Source organism: Rana temporaria, chromosome 3 (genome assembly GCF_905171775.1).
Source record: "Rana temporaria chromosome 3, aRanTem1.1, whole genome shotgun sequence".
In the NCBI taxonomy this organism is placed as follows: Eukaryota; Metazoa; Chordata; class Amphibia; order Anura; family Ranidae; genus Rana; species Rana temporaria.
The window spans coordinates 428,393,695-428,420,678 of NC_053491.1; the positions used below are offsets into that span (position 1 = coordinate 428,393,695).

A 26,984-nucleotide genomic window follows, 5' to 3' on the forward strand; every position below is an offset into this window, starting at 1 on the left:
CTAGACCATAGGCACTGCCTGGTCCTTTCAGTAAGTAGGCTACTATTGCATTTTAGTATGATTTGGATAGAGTCATGAAAGATTCGAGACTTTGGGGGTTATTTACGAAAGGAAAAACCACTTTGCACTACAAGTGCAAACTACAAGTGCACTGAAAGTGCACGTGGAAGTGCAGCCGCTATAGATCCGAGGGGGACATGCAAGAAAAAAAAAACAGCATTTTAACTTTCACATGATTGGATGATAAAATCAGCAGAGCTTCCCCTCAGATCTACCCCTCAGATTTACAGCAATTGCACTTCCAAATGCACTTTCAGTGCAATTTCAAGTGCACTTTGGTAAATAGCCCCCTATAGCAAATTGAAGGCAGCCTTACCTGGAAGCAGCCTCTCCCTTGTCCAAGGTTCAACAACACACCTGAAGCCCAATATTGTCCAAGACCGCTGAAGACCCCTAATTGTCAAACATGCAAGGTACACATAGACTGGGTGATTGGGCTCTGTAGTATTTTTAGCATACATACAGTTCTTTTCACACTTGTGTATATCTTTATGAGGGGGTTGCAGAGGTCTACTCCTGGCACATGCCACCTCTGGACCATAGCAGGAAGGTTCACAAAGGCTTAAAGATGCCAGTAGATTTGCCTCAACTGGACACAAGCTGCTTTTACTTTTTAAAATATTTTTCATGCATGCCTTTGATTTGTCTTCATGTTTCCTTTTCATCTTTAAAGACACAGAAATGCTCAAGAAAGAGGTGGATTATCTCAAAAACATAGGCCAGTGTTCAAGTAACTCTTCAGGCTTATTGTTAAAAAGGTAAATCTGCCTCTTTTCCCAGCGGTCTGTTATCAATTCCCTCTCTGTGTCCTATTCCACCAGCTTCATAGTGAGCAGGAAAGCGCTTTTTTTTTTATTTGAACATCCGACTCTTTGCTCATTTGGCAATAGCCGAACTTCATATATAGTAGTGTTTTTTTCTTCTTCTACTATACCAGTGGTTCTCAACCTGGGGGTCGAATGCTGATTTTCCAGGGGTCACTGAATCCTGGGCTGTTCCTGAAGCCCGCACTACTCTCTCAGCCTTTTTGCGACCGCCAGCAGGGCTGTCCCTGGAACCCGCGGCCTCCCACCCAGCCTCTTCGCAGCCACCCATTCAGTTCACCACATGACTGGGGGGCAGAAACTAGAGGTCAGCTGACTGGTGAGGAATGTGAAGTGGGAGGGGCTGAAGGAGACCCTGTCTCCTGATTTTGGCATAGGTGTCACTGCTGCAAGACACCACAAAGTCAGAGACAGTGAGTAACACTACCTATTATTATAGTTGACATTAAAAGTCCCCAATACATTTTTCAGATCAGCAGATGACCTTGATCAAGAGCACCTAAGTTGGCTGATCAGAACTCTCCCCAGCATTGCCACTGATCCCACCCCCACCAGCACTGCCACTCATCACAACTCCCCACCAGCACTGCCACTCCTCCCATTCCCCCACCCCCCTACCAAGGAGCAAGAGAAGGTTTAAAAATAGAGAATACATGGAAGGGAGAGGAAAAGAATGGGAGGAACAAAGAAAGGGGAGAGAAAGAATAAGAGAAAGTACAAGAAAGACGGCAAGAGAGAGGAATGGGGAAAAAACAAGAAATTAGGATAGGGAGGGATAAAAGGGAAAGAAAGGAGAAGAGGAAGAGTGGGTTAGGGGCGCAAATTACTTGTCTTGGGTGCTGAAAACCCATGCTCTGAAAATAATTTTACTGTTAGGGAGGGGTCCCCACAACTTGGGAAATTTTATCAAGGGGTCACGGCACTAGAAGGTTGAGAACCACTGTACTATACCATGCTTGCCAATACTTTATAATAAGCTGTCACGCTACAGATCAGTCTTGGGATCAGGGCTGTGGGGACAGCAGTAGTGTCATTGCTTCTAAATACATACACCGCCTGGCTCATACTTGCCAACTGTCCCGGATTTGCCGGATAATCACGCTTTTTGGTAAGCTGTCCCGCTACAGCTCAGCCAAAAGCTCTGGAAAAATCCTGGAGGCGAACATGGGAGGAGGTGACAAGGGAACTAGAGAACAGGAGGTCTTGGGTGGACCGAAGAGAGCGGCTTGGCTGGTATTTTGGGACTAGGTTAGTGATGTAGCTGGGGGGCCGAGTTGTGGATGGCTTTGTAAATTTTTAGTACTTTGAATTTTATTCGTTGGGTGAGTGGGAGCCAGTGGATGGATTGGCAGAGAGGGGTGGAGGACATTGAATGGTTGGTAAGGTGGATGAGTCTTGCAGTGGCATTTCTAGATGGACTTAAGGGGGGATAGCAGGGCTCAAGTCCTGCGGGAACGCTAGGGAACGGAGTTCCTGCAATTTTTTTACAGCAGGAACTCAGTTCCCTTTGCAGGATTAGAGCAGCTGAGCCGCCCGAGCCAATCCTTCACTAAGCGGCGATGCCCAGCTCGAGTCACTGTCAGGGGCAGGCGAACCTTAGTAATTCTTTGTTACTGGCCACTTCCTGTATATGGATTCATCGGGTAGTGTGTGGGTATTCCGTCACTTCCTCGATGCCGCAATGTCTCCTGGGAGCTTTTGTCATTGTTCCCAGGAGACATTGCGGAGGTCTGCCGCGAGTTATCGTGGGATTTAGAAAGAACTTGCTTGACATTGACAAAAGCTCCCAGGAGACATTGCGGCATCGAGGAAGTGACGGAATACCCACACACTACCCGATGAATCCATATACAGGAAGTGGCCAGTAACATAAAGGATTACTAAGGTACAGTGGATCAAAAAAAACAAAAAAACATGCGTTTAGTAATTATGCATATGAGCGTATCATTTTTTTTTTTTTTGGTGGGGGAGTGGATGTTGGGTGGGAGTTCCCACACTTTTTTCCCCAGGACTTGACCCCTGGGGGATAGTCTATGTAATGGTAATCTAATGAGGAGGGAGTTGCAGTAGTCGAGGCGAGAGATGACCAGGGAGTGAAGCTGAAGCTTGGTGGTGTTATTAGTTAAAGCGGGAGTTCACCCATAAAACAATTTTTCCCCTTAGATGGATGCTAGATGGATGCTCGTTTTGTCTAGGGGAATCGGCTAGTTGTTTTAAAATATGAGCTGTACTTACCGTTTTCGAGATGCATCTTCTCCGTCGCTTCCGGGTATGGGTCTTCGGGAGCGGGCGTTCCTTCTTGATTGACAGTCTTCCTAGAGGCTTCCGACGGTCGCATCCATCGCGTCACTAGTAGCCCGAAAGAAGCCGAACGTTGGTGCGGGTCTATACTGTGCCTGCGCACCAACGTTTGGCTTCTTTCGGAAAATCGTGACGCGATGGATGCGACCGTCGGAAGCCTCTCGGAAGATTGTCAATCAAACTAGGAACGCCCAGTCCCGCAGCCCATACCCGGAAGCGGCGGAGAAGATGCATCTCGTAAACGGTAAGTACAGCTCATATTTTAAAACAACTAGCCGATTCCCCTAGACAAAACGAGCATCCATCTAAGGGGAAAAAGTGTTATGTACGGGTGAACCCCCGCTTTAAAAAGGGGTGTATTCTGGAAATGTTGCGGAGGCTAAGGCAACATGATTTGGACAGGGATTGGATGTGGGCCTGAAAGGACAGTTCAGAGTCTAAGGTTACCCATAGCACCCTGGCATGTGGGGACGGACTGATAGATGTGCCATTGATCTTTATAGAGAAGTCAGGGGAAGGGGCATGTGGGGGAGCAAATATTAAGAGCTCAGTGACCATGACAACTTCCTGTCAATGGTTGTTGGGAAAGCATCTATAATAACCAGTGAAGTGATTCAACACCTGAATGTTAGTAATGCTTGTCAAACCCACCTTAAACCAATCCCAGTTATGTTCGGCTCATCCCTATTGGTGAGTTCCAGTGGGATGGCACATTTGACCAAAGTGTCCAGCTAAATATTGTCTGATTGATTAGAGTACCAAGACATTAGCAGACACAACATTAACAAAACACATAAAATAAATACATAATAAATATTTTGAAAGACGAATACATAAGTATAGAAAAAACATATGCAGTGCTAAAAATAAAAACACATTTCAAAATATATGAATATAGGAAAATTGCAAACTAGAGCAGCCTTTCTCAACCTTTTTACATCAGAGGAACCCTTGAAATAATTTTTAGGCCTTTGGGAACCCTACTAAAACCTATTCAGTGGGAAAAATATCCCTTACATTGGTGGGCGGTGGGAAGAATGCCCCCATATACTGTAGGTGTGGTCAGATTGACATCCTTACAGACAGCTAAAACTTTTATTGAGGTGATGCAGCTGGCTCTGCCAGGTGGTGCTGGACCTGGAACTACCATATGCAAGCACCATGAATGGTAGGTCAATTAGACACAGCTCAAGATCTGCCAGACAGTAATAAATAATTATAACTTCCCACTTCAATATCCTTAGAGAACCCCCATATTACATTTTGCACATCACCCCCCATAGTAATTAGATAAAGGATCATCCAGCAAATGAGAGCATGACACACACACTCCTCAGCTCCTTTTCAGCCTTTGATACTAGTGTCTTAAAGCGGATGTCTGCTGAAAAAAAAAAAAAAAGTCAGCAGCTACAAATACTGCAGCTGCTGACTTTTAATATCGGCACACTTACCTGTCCTGGAGTCCAGCGCTGTCCGCAGCAGAGGACGAGCGATCGCTCGTCACTCTGCTGCCCACCCCGCCATCCTCGGTGAGGGAACCAGGAAGTGAAGCGCTCCGGCTTCACTGCCCGGTTCCCTGCGGCGCATGCGCCGTGCTAACCCTTTAGAGTGCCGTCACTTTGTTCATCATTTTTCAAAAACGATGGTGTGTGGGCAACATAATTTTTAATGATAAAGTTGGAAAAATGTCGTTTTTTTTCATGATGAAAAATTACATTTTTTTTCATCACAAAAAGTGATCGTGTGTACGGGGCATGAGTCATCACCAAAATTCATATGCATTAATGTGCTCATATGGTGCAATAAAAAATCATGCAAAATAATGCCTAAAGTGCAATGTGCAATTTATAAAGAAATAAAGCTGAAAAGTCGAAAGTTCATCAACTTAAAAAAGTCTATGCAGTAGGAGGTAAATTGAGTGTTCGTTGGGAGATAGAAGTTGGGCAAGAAGTGAAGTGCGTGGAAGTTATACAAACAGCACGCCTCTCTGGTCTGAGAAAAACGAAAAAAGAGAAATGGACGTCTGAAAGGGGATGTATGAGGTTCCCTCGGTTTAGCAGTGAGGCCAGTAGTTGAAATCCCTCCATGTCTACAAAGGATAGGGTTGAGACCCATGGATCTAGGCTTAAACCATTACTCACAGTCACTGAAAGCTTCTGGGTTACATACTTGGCTAGTGCTTCAAAGCTAAATCCTTAAGCATCTATGGTCTAGAGACTCAGCAGATGGATGTGTGTGTAGGATGTTTTCAATTCATTTCACCTATAGCACTACAGACTCCTACTCTCCAGAAATAAGATTTAAAAGCGGTGAAAAACCTGGCTGAACCCTAGAGAACTGCAGAGGCAATATAATCAAGATTTTTATTCTTACTTATCATAAGGCAAGAATGTAAGCTGCCTTTGCTGAGCTCCTTCTAATAATGCTACCCTCCTGGCTGTCTGGCAGAGCCTGTGTTTATAATACTTTGGCCCGGATTCTCGTACCTTGGCGCATAGTTATGCCAGCGTAGCGTATCGAATTAACGCTACGCCGACGTAGCGCAGAGCGGCGAGCACAGTATTCACAAACACTTGCTCCCAAAGTTGCGCCAGCGTAACGTCAATTCTTCGGCGTAAACCGGCCTAATTCAAAGTAGGTGGAAGTGGGCGTGATCCATTTAAATGAAGCGTGACCCCATGCAAATGATGGGCCGAACGAACGGCGCATGCGCCGTCCCGTGGAAGCATCCCAGTGCGCATGCTCAGAATCGCGTCGGAAATACTCCTTAAGCTACGTCGAATCACTGCCTACGACGTGAACGTAACCTATGCCCAGCCCTATTCACGTACTACTACGTAAACGACATAAAATACGACGGCTGTTCCCTGGTCCATACCTTAACATGACTTACACCTGATTTATGAGGCTTAACTTTACGCCGGACGTACGACTTACGTAAACCGCGTATATTAATGCGCCGGGTGCAAGTACGTTCATTAATCGGCGTATCTCACTCATTTGCATATTCGAATCGTAAATCAATGGGAGCGCCCCTTGCGGCCAGCGTAAATATGCGCCCAGGATACGACGGCGTAGGAAACTTACTTCGGTTGTAGAAAGCCTATTTTCAGGCGTATCTAGTTCTGTAGGCATGTCGCACAGAAACGACGGCGCACATTGAAACTTACGCGGCGTATCTCGAGATACGCCGGCGTAAGTGCTACGTGAATGTACGTCCGGCCAGCGCATTTTTTTACGTCGTTTGCGTTCGGCTTTTTCCGGCGTATAGTTAAAGCTACTGTTATGAGGCGTACTCAATGTTAAGTATGGCCGTCCTTCCCGCGTAGAAATTAGAAATTTTTACGTCGTTTGCGTAAGTCGTTCGCGAATAGGGATTTGCGTAGAATGACGTCACCGTCGGAAGCATTGGCTTGTTCCGGGTTAATTTTGAGCATGCGCACTGGAATACCCCCACGGACGGCGCATGCGCAGTTAAAAAAAAACATCGTTTAGGTCAGGTCGCGCCGTATTTACATAAAACACGCCCCTATCACAGCCATTTGAATTCCGCGCCCTTACGCCGCCAAAAATACACTACGCCGCCGTAACTTACGGCGCGGATTCTTTGTGGATTAAAAAAAAAGTAAGTTACGGCGGCGTAGTGTATCTTAGATACGCTACGCCCGGCGCATAAATGCGGCGCTGTACGAGGATCTGCCCCATTTACTTTAAGGCCTGGTTCACACCTGTGCATTTTTTAGTGCGTTTTCAGTTTTGCAGAAACCGACTACCGTCCATATAACATGGTTTCCCATGGATGTAGTTCACATCTGTGCATTTTATGGAAAGGGCCAGGGATTTTTTTCTGGTTTTTGGTTCCATAGACTTCAACGTGTATTGGAAAACGCAAAACGCACCTGCAATGTGCAACCTGCATTGGTGTGAATCAGGCCTAAAAGTAAAGGCTTAGCAGTTAGCTGAAGGCGTATATGGATTTTTAAAGGACTTTTATAGGGATTGGAAGTAAAGAGTGTTATCAGTGGACAATTATTGCTGTTTACTTTAGAAAATAGTTAATTTTGTTATAGCAAAATAAATCTGTATCATCTTTATTTCTTTGCAGTAAAAGAATGCACTTCACAGTTTGAAAACAAACTAGAACAGCATAAAAATGAAACAAGTAAGTCAGTACCTGTGTATATGTGTGTAAAGGATTACATAATGAGTTTCCTATGCAAGAGTGGGCCTATTTTTTAAACTTGTTGTTTACAAGTTAAAATAATTTTTTTTTTAGCTAGAAAATTACTCAGAACCCCCAAACATTATATATATTTTTTTCTAACACCCTAGAGAATAAAGTGGTGGTCGTTGCAATACGTTCTATCACACCGTATTTGCGCAGCGATCTTACAAGCACACTTTTTTTTTAAATACACTTTTTTTAATAAAAAAATAAGACAACAGTAAAGTTAACCCAATTTTTTTATATATTGTGAAAGATAATGTTACGCCGAGTAAATTGATATCCAACATGTCACGCTTCAAAATTGCGCTCGCTCGTGGAATGGCGACAAACTTTTATGCTTTAAAATCTTCATATGCAACGTTTAAAAAATGACTTTAGGTTGAATATTTTGAGTAACAAAGGAGTTCTAGGGCTAGAATTATTGTTCTCGTTCTAGCGATTGTGGCGATACCTCACATGTGTGGTTTGAACACCATTTTCATATGCGGGCGCTACTCACGTATGCGTCGCTTCTGCACGCGAGCTCAGTGGGACGGGGAACATTATAATTTAGAATTTTTTTCTTATTTATTTTACTTTTTTATTTTTTTTACACTGTTGTTAACATCCCTTGTAATAGAAAAAAAGCATGACAGGACCTCTTAAATATAAGATCTGGGGTAAAATAGACCTCATATTTCATATTTACACTAAAATGAAATAAAAAAAATGTTAATTTAAGAGCTATGGGCGGAAGTGACGTTTTGACATCGCTTCCTCCCTGCAATGGTATGGAGCTGGGTGTCGGCCATCTTCCACTCACTCATCTCCATGCCAAGCAGGTAAGCTGCGGAGGGCACCGGAGAGCAGTGGGATTGGGGTCCCCTCTCCCACCACCAATAAAAGTGATCTTGCAGTGAATCCGCCTCTGAGACCACTTTTATCTGAAAGCGGACCGCCCGCTGAAGAAGTGGATACCGGAGTTATGGCAGCTGGTTTCTGCCATAACAACAGTATTCCACTTCAAAGTGCCACCATATAATGACGGCGGGCCGTAAGTGGCTAGATTATTGTCTTTTTCGATGCATGATTTTTTGGACTCAGTCATACATTTTTTTCATTCTTTTTCCCTTTTCTTTTTTTTTTACATGTTTTCCAAGCTCTGCTTAGTTTCTCTTAGGCCCCGTACACACGACTGGATCGATCCGCTGAAACTGGTCCGCCGGACCAGTTCCTGCGGACAGATCTGGTCGTGTGTAGGCCCGAGCGGACAATTGTCCCGCGGATCGGACAGTTTCCAGCAGATAAAAAATTCTTAGCATGCTAAGAAATCTGTCCGCTGGAAACCTGTCCGTCGGACATATTCGGTCGTCTGTACAGACTCACCGGACACGTCCGACCGACCGCCATCCCTCGCATGCGTCGTACTGATTCGACGCATGCATGGAAGCTTTGAACTTCCAGGGCCGCCCACGTCATCGTCGCGGCCACGCCCCTCGTATTGTTTACGCGCAGATTTCTGTCTGATGGTGTGTACAACCATCAGACAGAAATCCGGCAGCGGTCGCAGCGGATCTATCCGCTGAAAACGGTCCGACGGACCGTTTTCAGCGGATCGATCCGGTCGTGTGTACGGGGCCTTAGGAAAAGTCTATTGTACAGAGTTTAAAAGATCAATCTGTAATTTACACACAGAACTGAATGTGATAGAGCAGTGATGAACCGTTTTAATCGGTTAACCGATGAAGTTGACTGATGGTCAGTCGTGCCTGCACACCATCAGTTAAAAAAACGATCGTGTCAGAACGCGGTGACGTAAAACACAATGACGTGCTGAAAAAAACGAAGTTCAATGCTTCCAAGCATGCGTCGACTTGATTCTGAGCATGCGTGGATTTTTAACCGATGGACGTGCCTACAAACGATCGTTTTTTTTTCTATCTGTATCCATTGGTTAAATTTAAAACAAGATTCCTTTTTTTTAACCTATGGATAAATAACCGATGGGGCCCACACACGATCGGTTTGGACTGATGAAAATGGTCCATCAGACCGTTCTCATCGGTTTAACCGATCGTGTGTACGCGGCCTTACTCTTCCCGCTTCTCTTCATCATTTTCTGTCTGCAGTTTCCCTTCAGAAAAAGATGCTCAGGGAAACCATGGATTCTGGATATAAGCAGTAAATCCTGGAAAATAACGAATTGCAGCAACTTATTCTTATTAACTTATTTTGTTATTTGCATATACAATCGGCAACAGCTCCTTGTCAGGCCAGCAACATCTATTAGTGGCCTGATAAAGGTCTATGTGGCCCAAAACCTCCTTAGGCAGCTTGATCCATCTTTGTGTACATTAAAGGTATACACCACCCTGGAATTGTGGTTTATTGTGAGTCGCGGCGAATACTACATTTTTACACTCTTACGTTAATGTTATTTGTTTGGCAGAACCTTCCTGTGAGAGTGGATGGCTAGAATTTGATGGTCATTGTTACTTCTTCTCTCATTTTCAACTGAGTTGGACGAGTGCTCAGATGATGTGCCTTAACAGAGGAAGTTATCTGGTTATAATTACAAGCCAAGAGGAGCAGGTAAATGGTTCATAGCATTATTGTTGTTTTAAATCAGATTTTAGACTTGAGTGCATCAAGTACAAAAGTCAACCTGTGCTGGCTGGGGAGGTCTTGGAATCTTTGGTTTGGGCTGCCAAACACAATCAACTAGACCTAGGGACAGATTTCTATGTGTTATATAAAGTGTATTGCAATGATTGGTGGGCATGGAAAATGTGGATGTTCCATGGTTATATTGCAACACACCTTTTTTATTCTACATATTGAAACATTGGCTCTCAGCGCTTGATTACATGACGCTCAGTGCATCTAATGCCTAATGACCGTGCAAAAGTCTGCCGTGAATCAGTCGGAAGTCCGTCGGAAAGAAAGAGAACAGGTTTCTCTATCTAAGGTCCGTCGGACTTCCGACAATAAAATACGATGGAGGCTACACGCGGCCAGACTTTCCCAGTCTGACTTTTTTTCTCTGAAAGTCTAGCCGTGTGTACGAGGCATTAGGATGTTTTTGGTCTGGTCTAAATGGGAAGTAGGCAGCTAGTTATAAAGTAAGCCCGAAGCAAAAAAATAAAAAAAATAGTGGGCTAGTGGGGGTTAACAATAGCTGTTAGCAGAAGGCAGGAGGAGGGGTATTGGCTGAGTTAGTGGAGGGAGGTTGGGCATTTGAGAGGTCACAGGACAACAGCTTCCGGTCAGCACACGAGGAGAGGAAACGTTGCCGCCCGCCCGCCCGCCCTACATGTTTTTGAGCTTTGGTAATGGTGTGTGGGTTGTCGTTATTTTTGTATGTTTTACTTTTACGAGGTATGCGGCTGGGTCTTTGGAGGCATTGGTAAATAGACTTCTGAGCCCGGATTCACAAAGGACTTACGATGGCGTATCTGATATAGTCATAGTCTGTATGTGAGGCGTTGTATCTCGAATCAGATACGCCAGAATTTGTCTAAGATACGACTGACGTAAGTCTCTTACGCCGTCGTATCTTAGGTGCATATCTAATTCTTCCCAAAAGTCTTCTATCTGGTTGAGGTCAGGACTCTGTGCAGGCCAGTCAAATTCCTCCACCCCCAAATCACTCATCAATGTCGTTATGGACCTTGCTTTGTACACAGGTCCAAATCATTTGGAGGAGGGGGGATTATGGTATGGGGTTGTTTTTTGTGGCTGTAAAGCTTCCTTTCTGCAGCAGGGAAAAATCGTTAAAGCCCCTCCCCTTTAGTGTCTCTGAAATGGGAGTTGTAATTTTTCTGCCAGTCTGTAGTATAGCTCAGATCCTCCTTCAAACTATACTTCCCACAATCCTCTACAATTTTCATTAGTCTATTTTGCAATCCATGCCCCCCAGATGCCCTCTAGTGGAGGGAAGCAGAAATTATGCATGCTGTACACTTCCACAGTAAGAGTCTGTGCCTGTGTAGAAATCCTTTGTGTGTACACACATAGAAGTTGCAGCAGCTGACCCTCTCCTGTCAGTTAAAGTGTTGCTAAACCCAGGACTCTGCATTCACTGGTCTCCCACAGTACACAGAACATGGAAAAAAAATTTTTTTAGTAAATATAAACTGCTAATAAAAAAAAAATATCAGCAGTATATAGCAGTCTGGTGACTTTTATCAGCGTCCAGTTGAGCACTGGTAAATCTTGTAGGAGGAGTGTTCATTCTCCTCTGACTGTCCTATAAGGCTGCATGACCCCTGACTTTCTGTCTGACTGACTGTCTTTTCAACAGTGTTGTTTGGCCCTATGCTGATCACATGCACTCTCTCAAAAAATAAAACTCTTTAGCAATACACACCAAACTGAGCATGTGCAGAGTGCCTCCTAGGGCTCTGTTTTATCAGCAGATAGATTGGGGACAGTAAAAGAAGGGGAGGATCAGAGAAGACAGAATTAAACAGATTTTTTACACAGTGCCGATGATTAACCCCTTAGGTTCCACAGTGAGTATAACAAGCATGCTTAACTGGATATACAGACTGATTTTACTGTTGAGGGTTTAGTAATACTTTACGTACTAAGCTACAATTAAAAACCGAGGGCCAGATTCACAAACAGCGGCGCAAATTAAGTTACTCCAAACGTATGTCATTTAAGTTATGGCGCCTTAATTTTATGTCGTAAGTGCCGTATCCACATCGCATTTGCGCCCAAAATTGCGCAAGCATAACTTAAATCCGAGGCGTAAGGCGGGGTTATTGCAAGTGGGAGTGCTCCATTGTAATGAGCCGTGACCCCATGCAAATAAAGGGCTGGCCGTACTGCGCATGCGCGCACGAATCTGCACCTCACTGGGCATGTGCAGAACTTGGCCCGGCACAATCAGTGAGATAGGAAAAAGGCCAAGCGTACTTAGTTTGAGAATCGCCCTGTGTATAAATAGCCCCAGACAAACACACTTCCCTTGCAAAAGTACATCCCTGTGTTCCCCTTTCCTAGAGCAAGTTGCTTTTGCTCTGTCGTCTGTTGGCGTGTGTTGGTGAGTTTAGTGTTAGTTAAAAGATTTGGAGGAGTAGTAGAGTGTAGTAGCTGTGTTTTTTTTCTGAGTGTATTTTCTGTTTGTTTTTTCCGTGTTTGTTTTTTGCTGATTGTTTTTTTTTCTGAGTTTTTTTTCTGTTTGTTTTTTCGGAGTTTGTTTTTGAATTTGTATTAGCTGTCTGCTTGTGTGGTTTGATTTTTGTGTGTGTTTGTTGTGTGAGTATTTGTGTTTGTTGTGTTTGCTTTTTGTGTGTGTTTGTCCTGTGAGTATTTGTGTTTGTTTGTTGTGTTTGTTTTTGGTTGGTGCTGAGTGTTGGTTGTTATGGCACCGAAGCGCAGGAAGTTAAATTTTTCCTTCGCAGAAAAGCAGATTCTTGCTAGGGCCATCACCCGATATGGGCGTTATTTGCATGGCCCTGAAAGCCGGAACACCCCCCCGGCCAGGAGGAAGGCGATCATTCAAAAAATTACTGATAAGATCAATGCGGCGGGGGGGGGGGAGACGAGGACCCCCAGTGGGATTCAAAAGAAGATAAACGATCTTAAGAGCCTGGTCCGTGACAAGATGGCCAAGATCAATGCTCATGCCACGGGCACTGGAGGAGGCCCACCCTGCTCCGTCAGGCTGTCTGAGGAGGAATGGGCAGTGGCCGGTGCTTCCACCCACAGCAGGTGGTGGGCCTGCCTGGCTTTCAATCTGATTATCCTGTGAGGAAAGGTAATTTTTGGGTTTTTCTATCTGGTGATTAGCATGTGTGGGTGGGGGAAGGGAAGATGTGCCAAGTGTGTGGATCCTCCAACCTGTGAATGTTTTGTGTCCTCCACAGATGGCCAGGAGATTGCTGGGCCATCAGTCCAGGAGGTTGCTGGGCCATCAGGCCAGGAGGTTGCTGGGCCATCAGGCCAGGATGCACCATCCCCAGGACAACAGGCTGCAGAAGAGTCCCAAGAATGGCAGGATTCCCCAGGGGAGGGGAGTGGCCACACCTCCCCTCATGAGGAGGTTGAGGGGGAGGAGGATGAAGGGGTGGAGGCTGAGGATGAAGATATATACATTGCCAGGGAAGTCCTTTTGGCCTCGGATGTGTTTCCCCCTGAGGCTACCCCTGAGGCTGGCAGCAGTCAGGCCACCATCAGGGGTAGCCCCTCCCACTCCTCCCCCAACAGGCCTCCACCCACAAGGGTCTCTCTCTCCCCTCCTCCCAGGCCACAAGACTCAGCTGCAGGCAGGATGGCGACCCAGAGGACCAGGGGGGTGGCCGAGGTTCTGCTGGCCAGTCTGCAGAGGGACAATGCCCGGCAGACCCCGCCATCTGGGTCAGATCAAGCAGACTCTGACCCAGATAGAGGACAGCCTGGGTTCAATTAAGGAGTCAATCACTGATGTGGCCACAAACTCCTTGGCGGTCATCACATGCTTTTGTGACCTGCAGACCGCCACAACAGGCGTGGCCCAGGAGGTGAGTGCCCTGACCCAGGCTGTCCAGGACAACACCCGGGCTGTCCAGGCCAATACGGCTGCCCTTAATCTCAGTCTGACCAGGATAGCAGTGGCCTTGGAGGGCAGGCCAGCAGGAGGGCAGTCACCAGGGGAGGCTCCTCCTTCCCCTGCTCACCCCCCCATGAGTCTCCTCCTTCCCCTGCTCACCCCCCCCCAGGAGTCTCCCCTGGTGGGCCGTGCCCGTGCCCGTGGGCGGCCCAGGCGTAGCTCACGCCGCCGCCGTTAATTTTTGGGGTTACTTTTGATTTTAGATTTTTTTTTTTTTAGTATACTGTACTTATGATTTGTTTTATGTGTGTGAATGATGTGTGAATGTGGGGGTGGCATTCCTGATTAAATAAGGGTGTCACCCTCAGTTTTGGTGGAGTAGGGATCCCCAGGACCAGGGAGAAGTGATCCCAGGTCCATGTGAAAGGTGTATGAATGCACAGTGACATAATTGGAGCCGTGGCGTGGCATTACTGCTCCCAAGTACCATTGGGGGTACTTGGATCTAATCCAATTAGATGTGCATGTGATGTGTCTGTGCTAGGGATCACAGTGGGTGTGCATGCATGCATTCTTATTGTGACATGATTAATGTGTGTGTTTACTGTGCAAAGATGCATTCTGCGAGGCGTCTCCTGACTGCTGTTCCCTCAGAAGAGGGGGTACCCTCGGTTACTAAAGTCACTAGTATAGTTATGAGCATGGATGCCCCTGGCATGTTGGCATACAGACTGTTGTCCTGCAAGTGTGTGTGCTCAGCTCTTCCTTAATGGTGTTGCTTTAGCTGACCTTTACACGGCTGGTGTAAAATTAGGGCACCTTTTATAAAGTGTAATTTTACACCATGAAACTAACAGAAGCGCACAGGGCGTAATCTACGCCGCACACACTTAATTTTGTGGATCGCCTTATCTCCCTCATTTGCATCTTTGCCTATCAAAACAGTGGTGTGTCTAGCGTATTTTGCGTGCGAAGAAGCGCAGGTGTAATTATTTTAGGTAGGACGGAAAAACCTGGATTTCAGGCGTATCTCGTTTTGAGGATCAGGCGCAAAGATACGCGCGGCGCAAATTTAAATTACGCTGCGCATCTCGAGATAAGTCAGCGTAAGTGCTTTGTGAATCTGGCCCTGAGCTTCTAGCAATATGCCCCAGCTAAAATTTTACAGTACATGCTGAGGATGTTATGAGGAGCAATGCAAGCTGTTTCTTACTATATGACCAAGGTGGAAGAATAAAATAATGCCGGTAGAGGGGTATATTTGGGCAATGTCTAAAAATACACTGTAAAGTTTTGTGGACTTAGTTGCGTGTGTAATCATACATTCAATTATTTATGGGCATCTCTCTTCTTACATAGGAATTCCTGAACCAGCATATTAATAAGAAAACATATTGGATTGGTTTGACAGATGAGAAGACTGAAGGCACATTTCAATGGGTTGATGGTACTTTGTTAAACTCACCACCATCATACCAGTAAGTTATGTATGTATTCTTTAATTACAGTATAATGCCGTAAGTGCATACCACAGTTTAAGAACCAGTAATCAGAATCTATACATTCATCATTGTGGTATATACAGTTTTTAGCATTACATTTTTAAAGAGTTCTGTAAAAACCAAGACCGAATTGCAGTGATGTCAGATCAGAGTTCTACCCATTATAAGCACCATCGTCTCATCACTGCACAGGATCTTATAAAGTGTCTGTGCATGCTTCCTGGGCAACCCAATGGACAACTTGAGGTTTGCATACAACATGTATAGGCAGGTAATGGTTAACCTGTTTCCCACCTTTTTGCCAAGATCTGTCTCGTTCTCCCTGTGCTGTAACTAAAAGGGAGGAAGACTCTGCCCAGACACACACACACACAGTATGTATGGGAGATAAAACACACACAGCCAGCAGGATGGAGAATGTTCCTGTTGCCGATTCCAGAAAAGCTGCTACTCGCCTTCTTTTCAGGAGCCTTCTGCAATGTAAGAAGATTGCTGGAACTTGCAGTTCTTCCTAAAGATACCATCCATGGACTCTGCCAAGAATGAACTCATTCCTATGCAGGTATGCTGAGGCATTCACAAGCCTGAAGTTGCATGGGACTAGGGATGAAAGTGAATTGACTGCACTTTATTTCAGACAGTTATCTATACATATCATCATGTTAATTTATTCAAGCAAAGCTTTTGAAACGTTGCTTCTGCCTGATCTGAAGTTACTAAAGGGGTGTGTCACGTACCTAGTAGATGAGCCCGATATGCAGAGGAAGGCCTCTCTTACGCCCCTGACTCGCGCCCCCTGATAGAGTGAACAGGAGGCGCGGAAGTACAGGGTAGCACGAGTGCCTGGCAGGATCAACAGCTGGGAGGTTGGCCTGTAGTTTCGGATGATGCTGTGGCTGAGAGACAGCAGACTGGAGACAGCAGACTGGAGACAGTAGACTTTGCTGAAGACCTGAACAGGCTTGTGTCAGGAAGCCACTCACAGAATACAGAGAGGAGGTTCCGAGAACTGGAACTCAGGAAGGTCAGGCAGGCCGGGTCATACACAGACAGACAGTACTGGAACAGATGCAGGAGACAAGAGCAGAATCACTGGATAAGCCGGGTCAGTAACAGGCAGGCAGGGATGAACCAGAGGATAAGGCAGGTGCAAGGTCGTGGACAGAATGGGGACAGATGCAGGCGGATAGCAGAGGTAGTCAAAGGGCAAGCTGGGAAATCACAGGAACAGATCAGATAAGCAGGTAACTCACAGGGAACGCTGTAGATCAGACAAAAGAGCTTCAGTGTAACAGCTGAGTTTAAATAGCCCGCCTGGCGCCGGGGATTGCACATGCATGCGCATAGGCAACCGCAATCGCGCATCAGCTTGTGCAGAACTGTTGCTCCCAGCAAGCCTTTCCTGACATTGCCCCCCCCCCCAAGGGGCAGCCTCTGGATGCCCAACCGGGCCAATTTCTCAGGGTGGGTCCCTTTTGTAGGATTGGATCAGTCTCTTAGTGTGGATATTACCTTCAGGCTCCCACATATTCTCTTCTGGTCCATACCCCTTCCATTTGATCAGGAATTTAATTTGGTTCTTTTTCCTTCTACAATCCATGATTGCTTCTACTTTAAATTCTTCTTCCCCATTGATCACTCCAGGTTCAGGAGGACCCATATCTCGTCCTAGGAAAGGGTTGGGATATATATACCAATGAGTGCGCAATCCTAAAGGTGAAAAAATATTTTACAAAAATAAGGTCCATTTAAATTTTCAAATGATTAGTCCACAAGTGCTTTTGTGTAAATTTGTCAATATCCGTGCTTTCTTATGATATATCCTCAAAAAATGAAAAATCAAGCCTCTTACCAGAAGGGATGGATCCCAAATTACAGGGATCAAACACGCTTGGTTGTAATTGAAAACCACTGCGATGTTCCACTCCTTCCTCTTGTTGTATTAGTAACTTTGCCTGGATATGGAAATACTTCCAATATACTCCCAACTCCACCGATAATACTGTTATGTGCTCGCCAGCACAGGACAATATTAACCACTTAAGGACCGGACCAATATGCTGCCTAAAGACCCAAGGTGTTTTTACAGTTCGGGACTGCGTCGCTTTAACAGACAATTGCGCGGTCTTGTGACGTGGCTCCCAAACAAAATTGGCGTCCTTTTTTCCCCACAAATAGAGCTTTCTTTTGGTGGTATTTGATCACATCTGAGGTTTTTAGTTTTTGCGCTATAAACAAAAATAGAGCGACAATTTTGAAAAAAATGCAATATTTTCTACTTTTTGCTATAATAAATATCCCCCAAAAACATATATACATTTTTTTTCCTCAGTTTAGGCCGATACGTATTCTTCTACCTATTTTTGGTAAATAAAATCGCAATAATCGTTTATCGGTTGGTTTGCGCAAAATTTATAGCGTTTACAAAATAGGGGATAGTTTTATTGCATTTTTATTTTTTTTATTTTTTTTACTACTAATGGCGGCGATCAGCGATTTTTTTCGTGACTGCGACATTAAGGCGGACACTTCAGACAATTTTGACACATTTTTGGGACCATTGTCATTTTCACAGCAAAAAATGCATTTAAATTGCATTCTTTATTGTGAAAATGACAGTTGCAGTTTGGGAGTTAACCACAAGGGGCGCTGTAACATTTAGGGTTCACCTAGTGTGTGTCTACAACTGTAGGGGGGTGTGGCTGTAGGACTGACATCATCGATCGAGTCTCCCTAATAAAAGGGATCACTCGATCGATGCGCCGCCACAGTGAAGCACGGGGAAGCCGTGTTTACATACGGCTCTCCCCGTTCTTCAGCTCCGGGGAGCGATCGCGACGGGGCGGCTATAAACGAATAGCCGCGCCGTCGTCCCGGATCGCTCCCTGAGGGAACCCGACCGCCGCATGTACCGGGGGGGTCCCGATCGGACCCCCGACCCACGTCAAGCAGAGCACGTACAGGTACTTACATGTGCCTGTCCGTGCCATTCTGCTGACGTATATGTATATGAGGAGGTCGGCAAGTGGTTAAGATGGGAGAAGCTTCATGGTACAATCTGGGTGGAGCTCAGGCCCGGGCTGGGACAAAAAATAGACCCGGGCATTTTTGGATTGAGCAGGCCATGACATGCTAACCGGCACCTCCGGCAGAGAACATAGGGGCAGGTGGAGAGCATGCAGGGAGGTGGAGAGCACCGGGAGGGCGATGGAGAGCACAGGGAGGGCGGTGGAGAGCACAGGGAGGGCGGTGGAGAGAATGCAGGAAGGTGGAGAGCACTGGGGGCGGCAGAGAGCATGGGGAGAGGTGTAGAGCACAGGGAGGGTGGTGGAGAGCATGGGGGGAGGTGGAGAGCACTGGGGGCGGCAGAGAGCATGGGGGGAGGTGGAGAGCACTGGGGGGTGGCAGAGAGCACTGGGGGGGTGACAGAGCGCATGGGGGGAGGTGGAGATCACTGGGGGCGGCAGAGAGCATGGGGGGGTGGAGAGCCCTGGGGGGTGGCAGAGAGCACTGGGGGGTGACAGAGAGCATGGGGGTGGTGGAGAACACTGGAGGGCGGTGTCAAAGAGCACTAGGGGGGTGGCAGAGAGCATGGGGGTGGCGGAGAGCACTAGGGGTGGCAGAGAGCCCTGGGGGGTGGCAGAGAGCCCTGGGTGGAGGTTGAGAGCACTGGGGGGTGGCAGAGAGCATGGAGGGAGTTGGAGAGCACTGGGGGGGTGGCAGAGAGCATGGGGGTGTTGGAGAACACTGGAGGGGGTGACAAAGAGCACCAGGGGGGTGGAAAAGAGCACTAGGGGTGGCAGAGAGCCCTGGGGGGAGGTTGAGAGCCTGGGGGAAGTTGAGAGCACTAGGGGGTGGCAGAGAGAACTGGTGGGGAGGTTGAAAGCACTGGGGGGTGGTAGAGAGCCCTGGGGGTGGCGGAGAGCCCTGGGGGGGGCAGAGAGCACTGGGGGAGGTGGAGAGCACTGGGGGGAAGGTTGAGAGCACTGGGGGGAAGGTAGAGACTAGAGAGCACTGGAGGGGAGGTTGAGAGCACTGGAGGGGGGGCAGAGAGCACTGGGGGTGGCAGAGAGCACTGGGGTGGTGGTGGAGAGCACTTGGGGGAGGTTGAGAGCACTGGGGGGTGGCAGAGAGCACTGGAGGGGAGGTTGAGAGCACTGGGGGTGGCAGAGAGCACTGGGGGAGTCGGAGAGCACTGGGGGGTGGCGGAGAGCCCTGGGGGAGGTTGAGAGCGCTTGGGGTAGCAGAGAGCATGGAGGGAGGTGTAGAACACTGGGGGGGGTGGCAGAGAGCCCTGGGGTGAGGTTGAGAGCCCTGGGTGGAGGTTAAGAGCACTGGGGGGTGGCGAAGAGCACTGGGGGGTGGCAGAGAGCACTGGGGGAGGCGGAGAGCACTGGGGTCGGCGGAGAGCCCTGGGGGGTGGTGGAGAGCCCTGGGGGGAGGTTGAGAGCACTGAGGGGTGGCAGAGAGCACTGGGGGGCGGAGAGCACTGGGGGGGGGGGTGGCGGAGAGCACTAAGAGGGTGGCAGAGAGCGCTGGGGGAGGCGGAGAGCACTGGGGGGTGGCGGAGAGCCCTGGGGGGAGGTTGAGAGCACTGAGGGGTGGAAGAGAGCACTGGGGGGTGGCAGAGAGCACTGGGGGGGTGGCTGAGAGTACTGGAGGGTGGCAGAGAGCACTGGGGGGTGGTGGAGAGCACTGGGGGGGTGGCAGAGAGCACTGGGGGTGGCAGAGAGCACTTGGGGGGTGGCAGAGAGCATGGAGGGAGGTGCAGAGCACTGGGGGTGGGAGAGAGCCCTGGGGGGAGGGTGAGAGCACTGGGGGGAGGTTGAGAGCACTGGGGGTGGCAGAGAGCCCTGGGGGGGGGGGGGGTGGCAGAGAGCACTGGGGAGATCACGAGGAGGCAAAGAGTATGAGAGGTGTAGGAGGAGCAGTGGGGGCGGCTGCATATAAAAAAATATTTATATGCAGCTGCCCCCACTGCTCCTCCTATCCAGGTTACAGGCTGAAATCAGGTTTTCTGCTATACGGCCGGTGTTGTAGCAGCAGCAGGTGTCTGCTCTGGCTCCTATCTCCTCGCAGTCATGCCCCCCGGCCGTGTGTTAACGTCCAACCGGGCGGCCGCGGAGAGGCTAGATGAGCGGCGAGACTTGCAGCCTGGCGGCCTCTCGGTGGCCGCGGCTCTGTGACGTCACCACGCACCAGCCGCAGGATGAGTTCCATGGCTGTGTTTGTTTGATTTCTTCATTTTTTCTGTAAAGTGCAATGGGAATGTGTTTAATCAAACGCTTGTTTTCATACTGCACCATGAAGGTTCTCCCTTCTTAATATCTTCCTGTGCTGGCGAGCCGATAACAGGATTATCGGTGGAGTTGGAAGTATATTGGAAGTATTTCCATATCCGGGCGAAGTTTCTAGTACAACAAGAGGAAGGTCTCTTGGTGGAGCTGAGGGAGTGGAACATCGCAGTTGTTTTCAATTACAACCAAGCATGTTTAATCCCTATAATTTGGGATCCATCCCTGCTGGTAAGAGGCTTGATTTTTAATTTGATGTGAGAGGATATATCATTAAAAATCACGGATATTCACAAATTTACACTAAAGCACTTATAGACTTGTAACGGAATGACCCGTGACACCCAGAGACTTTTGAAGGATGGGGGGTACTCCTGTGCCAGCGTCACTAGTGACTCTTGGGTCAACTTTAGGGTCACCCTGTGCCCCTTTTGGGCATAGGGTGACTGATAAATGATAATTCATATATTGCAGGAGATCTGGACATATTACAAGTTGTTAAAGTCTGACTCCAAATGGAATGTTTTCATTCAATGGGGGGACACATGCTTTTGAGGTGTTAATTGCGTCTGCTCCTAGACATTCCATTGTGTGATGCTAATACTGTTCTGTGTCCATTGTACTAATTAAGTCTGAAAGGTCAGATGTCTCCTTTCAGGGGTAGGGAATTAGCATGTCAATTATATTTAGTAAAGGAATGGGTTTTGTGTAACAGGTGAGGGGAACTTGTCGGAGACAGAACGTCTGGAGGATAATTAACTCACCTGAATGTCATTATCTAAAAGAATGTGATTGAAGCCCCATTGTGTGATGTGTGGGTGGAGTGTGTCTTTGTTCCTTTGATTACTATAACATATTTGTACTGTATATAAGAAAGCTAAAGAACCATTAAAAGTGTTCATTCATACATTTTGAAACCAGAGAACAGAGCGTATGTCTCGTTTATTCTGGGAAATGGGATGGATCGTGTCTGATGTCTGTTGGATGGTTGGAGTGTCAGATAAGCTGTCGTGGTTGATGGAATGGAAATAGTAAACGGTGGTGACCGTTACAGTGGTGGCACAGCAGTGAGATGTTTCCATCGCCAGAGAAACAGCTACAAGGACACAGGACAATGGAGACACAGGGCTAGATTCAGATAGGTTAGCGGATCTTTAGATCCGCGTAACCTATCTGATTTACAATCCGCCGGTGCAAGTTTTTGAGGCAAGTGCTTAATTCAGAAAGCACTTACCTCAAAACTTGCGGCGGCGTATCGTAAATCCCCCAGCGGAATTCAAATTCCGTGGCTAGGGGGCAGCTACAATTTAAACCAGGCGCGTCCCCGCGCCGATTCAACAGCGCATGCGCCGTCCGATTTTTCCCAGCGTGCATTACTCCAAATGACGTCGCTAGGACATCATTGGTTTCGGCGTGAGCGTAACTTGCGTACGACCGTATTCTGAATCGACTTACGCAAGCAACGTAAAAATTCAAAACTCGGCGCGGGAACGACGGCCATACTTAACATAGAATACGCCGCACTTACCCCTGCTATACCCAGGGGTAACTTTCTGCCGGAAAAAGCTGAAAGCAAACGACGTAAAAAAAAACCGCCGGGCGGTCGTTCGTTTCTGAATCGGCGTAAATGCTAATTTGCATATTCGACGCGTAAAAGACACAGAAGCGCCACCTAGCGCCGGCCTGGAATTGCAGCCTAAGATCCGACGTTGTAAGTCACTTACACCTGTCGGATCTTAGGGATATCTATGCGTAACTGATTCTATGAATCAGTCGCATAGATACGACCGGCCGGCCTTAGAGATACGACGGCGTATCAGGAGATACGCCGTCGTATCTCCTATTTGAATCTGGCCCACAGTATGAACGGCTGAAGCTCTCTTCTATCATGGACTTACTGGAGAGCCGGGGCAGACCGGCCAGCAACCGTAAGAAAAGGGACATTATTGCAGAACTTGTCAAAATGGATAGAGCTGAAAGGCCCAGCGTAACAGACAGGACACCCGAGGAAGAAAGTTTTGATCGGACTGTTAAATGAGGACTGGCACAGTATGGTCCTAATCCTCCACCGGAGATCATAGACCTGGTTATAGCGGCTGTGGATGCCACTTGGCTACATCAAAGAGGTGCTGCAGCAGCAGAAGTCACAGCTGCACCAACTGAAGAGAGAGGAGAGGTACAGATACCAGTCTCCATGGAAGAGGAATTCAAAAGGAGGTTACAAGAGAAGCGGATACAGCACAGAGGACCAGTATCAGAGGAGGCCCTGCTGGGATGGTCAGATGTGATTTGTTGCCAACTGTGGAAGGAAGCGCTAGCTCTTCAGCAGCAACACCAGGGGAAGATCCTCCCCTCCATCCATGTAAGGTACTGGCCGCAGTATGATGCACGCATTTTGAAACCAGTAACAGAGCTTGTCGGTCTCGTTATTTCTGGGGAAATTGAATGGATCATGTCTGTTGGATGGTTGGAGTGTCAGATAAGCTGTCGTGGTTGATGGAATGGGATATCGTAAACGGTGATGACCGTTACAGGACTAAACATTCAAATTTTTTTGTAAAATATTTTCTCACCTTTAGGATTGCGCACTCATTGGTGTGTGTGGTATATATATATATATTATATATATATATATATATATATATATATAGTGTATGCATTCTACGATATGAGAGGAAGTACTCTCTGTATCTATGTATGCACTTGTTTGTGTTCTCTTCCTGTTTCTGTCTACATGATGTAAACACAGCAAAAACACAAAAACCTCCTGCGCTCTGGTGTTTCGCCAAACCGGGTACAGCATTATAGTCTAACGGCAAAGTCTGAAGTCTTGCAGCCCTCCACAGAACAAAGGGTGTTCGTAAGGCTAAAACAAAAAGAAAAGAAAGGAGGGCGCACCGACCTTGTGCATTACCACTTTTTTATTATCACTGCTCACCCATGCCACATCAGTGATCATCCATGCCACATCATAGTCACACTGATGTGGCATGGATGATCACTGATGTGGCATTGATGATCACTGATGTGGCACGGATTAGCACTGATGTGGCATGGATGAGCAGTGATGTGGCACTGATGAGCACTGATGTGGCATGGATGTGGCACAGATGATCACTGATGTGTCATGGATGAGCATGAATACGCCATGGGTGGGGATGGGTGAGCATGAATGAGCCATGGATGGGGATGGATGAGAATAAATGAGCCATGGATAGGGATGGATGAGCCATGGATGGGGATGGATGAGCAATGGATGAGCAATGAATGAGGATGGATGAGCCATGGATGAGGATGGATGAGCCATGGATGTGGATGGATGAGCCATGAATGGGGATGGAAGAGGCATGAATGGGGATGGATGAGGCATGGATAGAGCAAGGATGAGCCATGGATGGAGCATGAATAAGCACAGATCAGCACTGTGGGCACTTCAGATCCAGCCCACAGTGCTGTTGAACACACAGTACCGATCAGCATGAGGAGATGGGAGGAGCGGAAACCGGACATGTCCCGGTTTGTTTACAAGTGATCACACCCCATCATTGGACAGTGGGATCAGGTGGTAAAGGGCCGCTGTCATTGGCCCTTTACTCCGATCCGTGATGCGCCAGGTCTTGAAGACCTGGCGGTCATGGACATTCCTGGGGCTTCCCAGAGTTATTTGCTGTAGCCATCATTCAGCTATGGCTCAGATCAGCAACTGGTTAAGTGAACAGTCTCTATGCTTTTAGTAAATGAACAGCATTGTGGCAATTTCCAAAAGATGTAAGTGGCTGGTGGGTGATATGACTTATAAACATTGACCAAAAATTGAATGAATGTATACTCTGTGAAGCAGCATCAGCCAAACAATAACTTGAGAGCTTTATATGACTCTGTTACCTAATTTGCAGGGGTATTCTCTCTCTTCCTGTTGTGTCTATAGGACGGGAAGTGAAGGTAAATCTCCACATTGGGACCCAGATGGCAACAGGCGGTTAAAAAAAAGAAAACGTCCGACAATCGGCCCAGTGTGTATGTTGGTCTGTCCGACCAAAAGCCGGCTGGCTTCTGTCAGATGTGCATGCTGGAAAACCAGCAGCCGACCAACTCCCATTCAGCGCTTTCAGCCAATGGCTGAGACCACTGATCAGAGTGTTCTGGCAGGGGCCACCCCCCTGTCAGGACACAACAGCTCAGCGGGGAGATCGCTGAACTAACCTTGCATGGTTAGTACAGGGGCTCCAACCTGAGCTGTCAGTTTTTTTTAAACATCTGGGTTGCACAAAAAAAAAAACTGTTAGGGCCGGATTCAGATACATAGGCGCATCTTTCTGCCGGCGTAGCGCATCTCATATGCGCTACGCCGACGTAACACAGAGAGGCAAGCACTGTATTCACAAAGCACTTGCTCCCAACATTGCGCCGGCGTAACGTAAATTCCTAGGCGTACGCCGGCCTAATTCAAAGTAGGTGGAAGTGGGCGTGATACATTTAAATGAACCGTGACCCCATGCAAATGATGGGCCGAACAAACGGCGCATGCACCGTCCCGCGGACGCTTCCCAGTGCGCATACGCAGAATCACGTTGGAAAGAACACCTAAGATACGTTGAATCACTGAACGTAACCTACGCCCAGCCCTATTCACGTAGTACTACGTAAACGACGTAAAATACGACGGCTGTTCCGTGGTCCATACCTTGGGTTGCGCCTCCTATATGTGGAATAACTTTACGCCGGACGTACGCCTTGCGTAAACGGCATATATAACTGCGACGGGCGCAAGTACGTTTGTGAATCGGCGTATCTCTGCCATTTGCATATTCGATGCGTAAATCAATGGGAGCGCCCCTTGCGGCCAGCGTAAATATGCGCCCAAGATACGCCGGCGTATGAAAGTTACGTCGGTCGGAGGAAGCCTATTTTCAGGCGTATCTAGTTCTATGGGTACGGCGCATAGCTACGACGGCGCACATTTACACTAACGCGGCGTATCTCGAATACGTCGGCGTAAATGCTACGTGAATCCGGGCCTTAGTGTGTACCCAGCTTTACTTTATCCAAAATGAAAAAAAAGTTTTACCTATCGTTCAACTTTAATCAGCTAATCTTGACTTGTCAGCAATCAAAATGTGGCTCACTAGCTGATAATGGGAACTAGTGATTTCACCTATTGTGTTTTTCCATGTGGCAGGTTTTGGAACAATAAAGAGCCAAATGACTATGAAAAAAAGGAAGACTGTGCTGAATTGTCCATTGCTGAAAAATGGAATGATTCTCCGTGTGATAAAATCCAATTTGCTATCTGTGAGAAGAGGCCGATATGAGACTGGCTTCACGCAAACATGAAGAAATTACAGCCCAACTCAAGACATTTTTCTTTTAGCTTTTAACAAAGTAGGCAACACCAAGATCCTCTGCCAGATCTTCCTGCGTTCCTTTTACTAAGAATTCTAATTTGTAACTGTTCTGTCTGATTTTCCCAACAGGTAAAAAAATGGACAGAGGTTCTAACTCTTACTTATTCTATGCATAGCTCAACTCCTTTAATCCTGCCATCTGTATGTAGGCAGGTGGTGAAACAGTTAAATAATGTTGCTGTGATGTACTTCCTCCTGCCCATGTGACTTCCTGTATGGTCTAGCTGGGGGTTATGAAGTCTGGAGCCATCTGATGGGGTTTGGGAAGTACACAGGATAGGATGTAGTCAGTGGAGGATTGCTGTGTGATGTACCCCTGAGTAGACATGTGCAGAACATAAAATTTAGTTTAGTTTGGTTTCTGATAGATTTGTTATGTTGCTAATTTTGTTTTGTTATAGAATTTGTTTAGTTTGGTTTTGGAATTTATTTCTTTTTCGTTAGAATTCCTTTGATTTATTAATTGTCTAATGAATTCCAACTTTTCAGAACGATTCAAATTCGGATCGGTTAAAAAGGCTGAGCTTCCCCACTGACAGATGAATTTAAAGCGGATGTGCCACTAAACAAATATATTAAAAGCCAGCAGCTACAAATACTGCAGCTGCTGACTTTTAATATAAGGACACTTACCTGTCCTGGAGTCCAGCGCCGATCGCAGCAGATGACGAGCCGATCGCTCGTCACCCTGCTGCTCCCCCCTCCATCCACGGTGAGGGAACCAGGAAGTGAAGCGCTCCGGCTTCACTGCCCGGTTCCCTACGGCGCATGCGCGAGTCGCCCTGCGCCCGCCGATTGGCTCCCGCTGTGTGCTGGGAGCCGAGTGTTCCCAACATACAACGGGGGACGGACG

The 26,984-nt window shown here is 47.2% G+C and overlaps 1 protein-coding gene across 4 annotated transcripts in view; it reads left to right on the forward strand.

Moving 5' to 3' along the window:
• The window catches only part of LOC120933212 (CD209 antigen-like protein D), a 39,954-nt gene extending 13,275 nt beyond the window's left edge, over positions 1 to 26,679 (forward strand). For 3 of the 4 annotated variants that reach the window (XM_040346294.1, XM_040346295.1, XM_040346296.1), the window contains 4 exons: positions 7,291 to 7,347; positions 9,842 to 9,984; positions 15,290 to 15,408; positions 25,906 to 26,679. In XM_040346294.1, the coding sequence (XP_040202228.1) occupies positions 7,291 to 7,347; positions 9,842 to 9,984; positions 15,290 to 15,408; positions 25,906 to 26,038 (452 nt within the window). In that variant the 3' untranslated portion in view covers positions 26,039 to 26,679. Of the gene's footprint in view, positions 1 to 7,290; positions 7,348 to 9,841; positions 9,985 to 15,289; positions 15,418 to 25,905 lie in introns of all 4 variants that reach the window. The other variant, XM_040346297.1, reaches the window with a different exon arrangement.
• Positions 26,680 to 26,984: the final 305 nt, after the last annotated feature.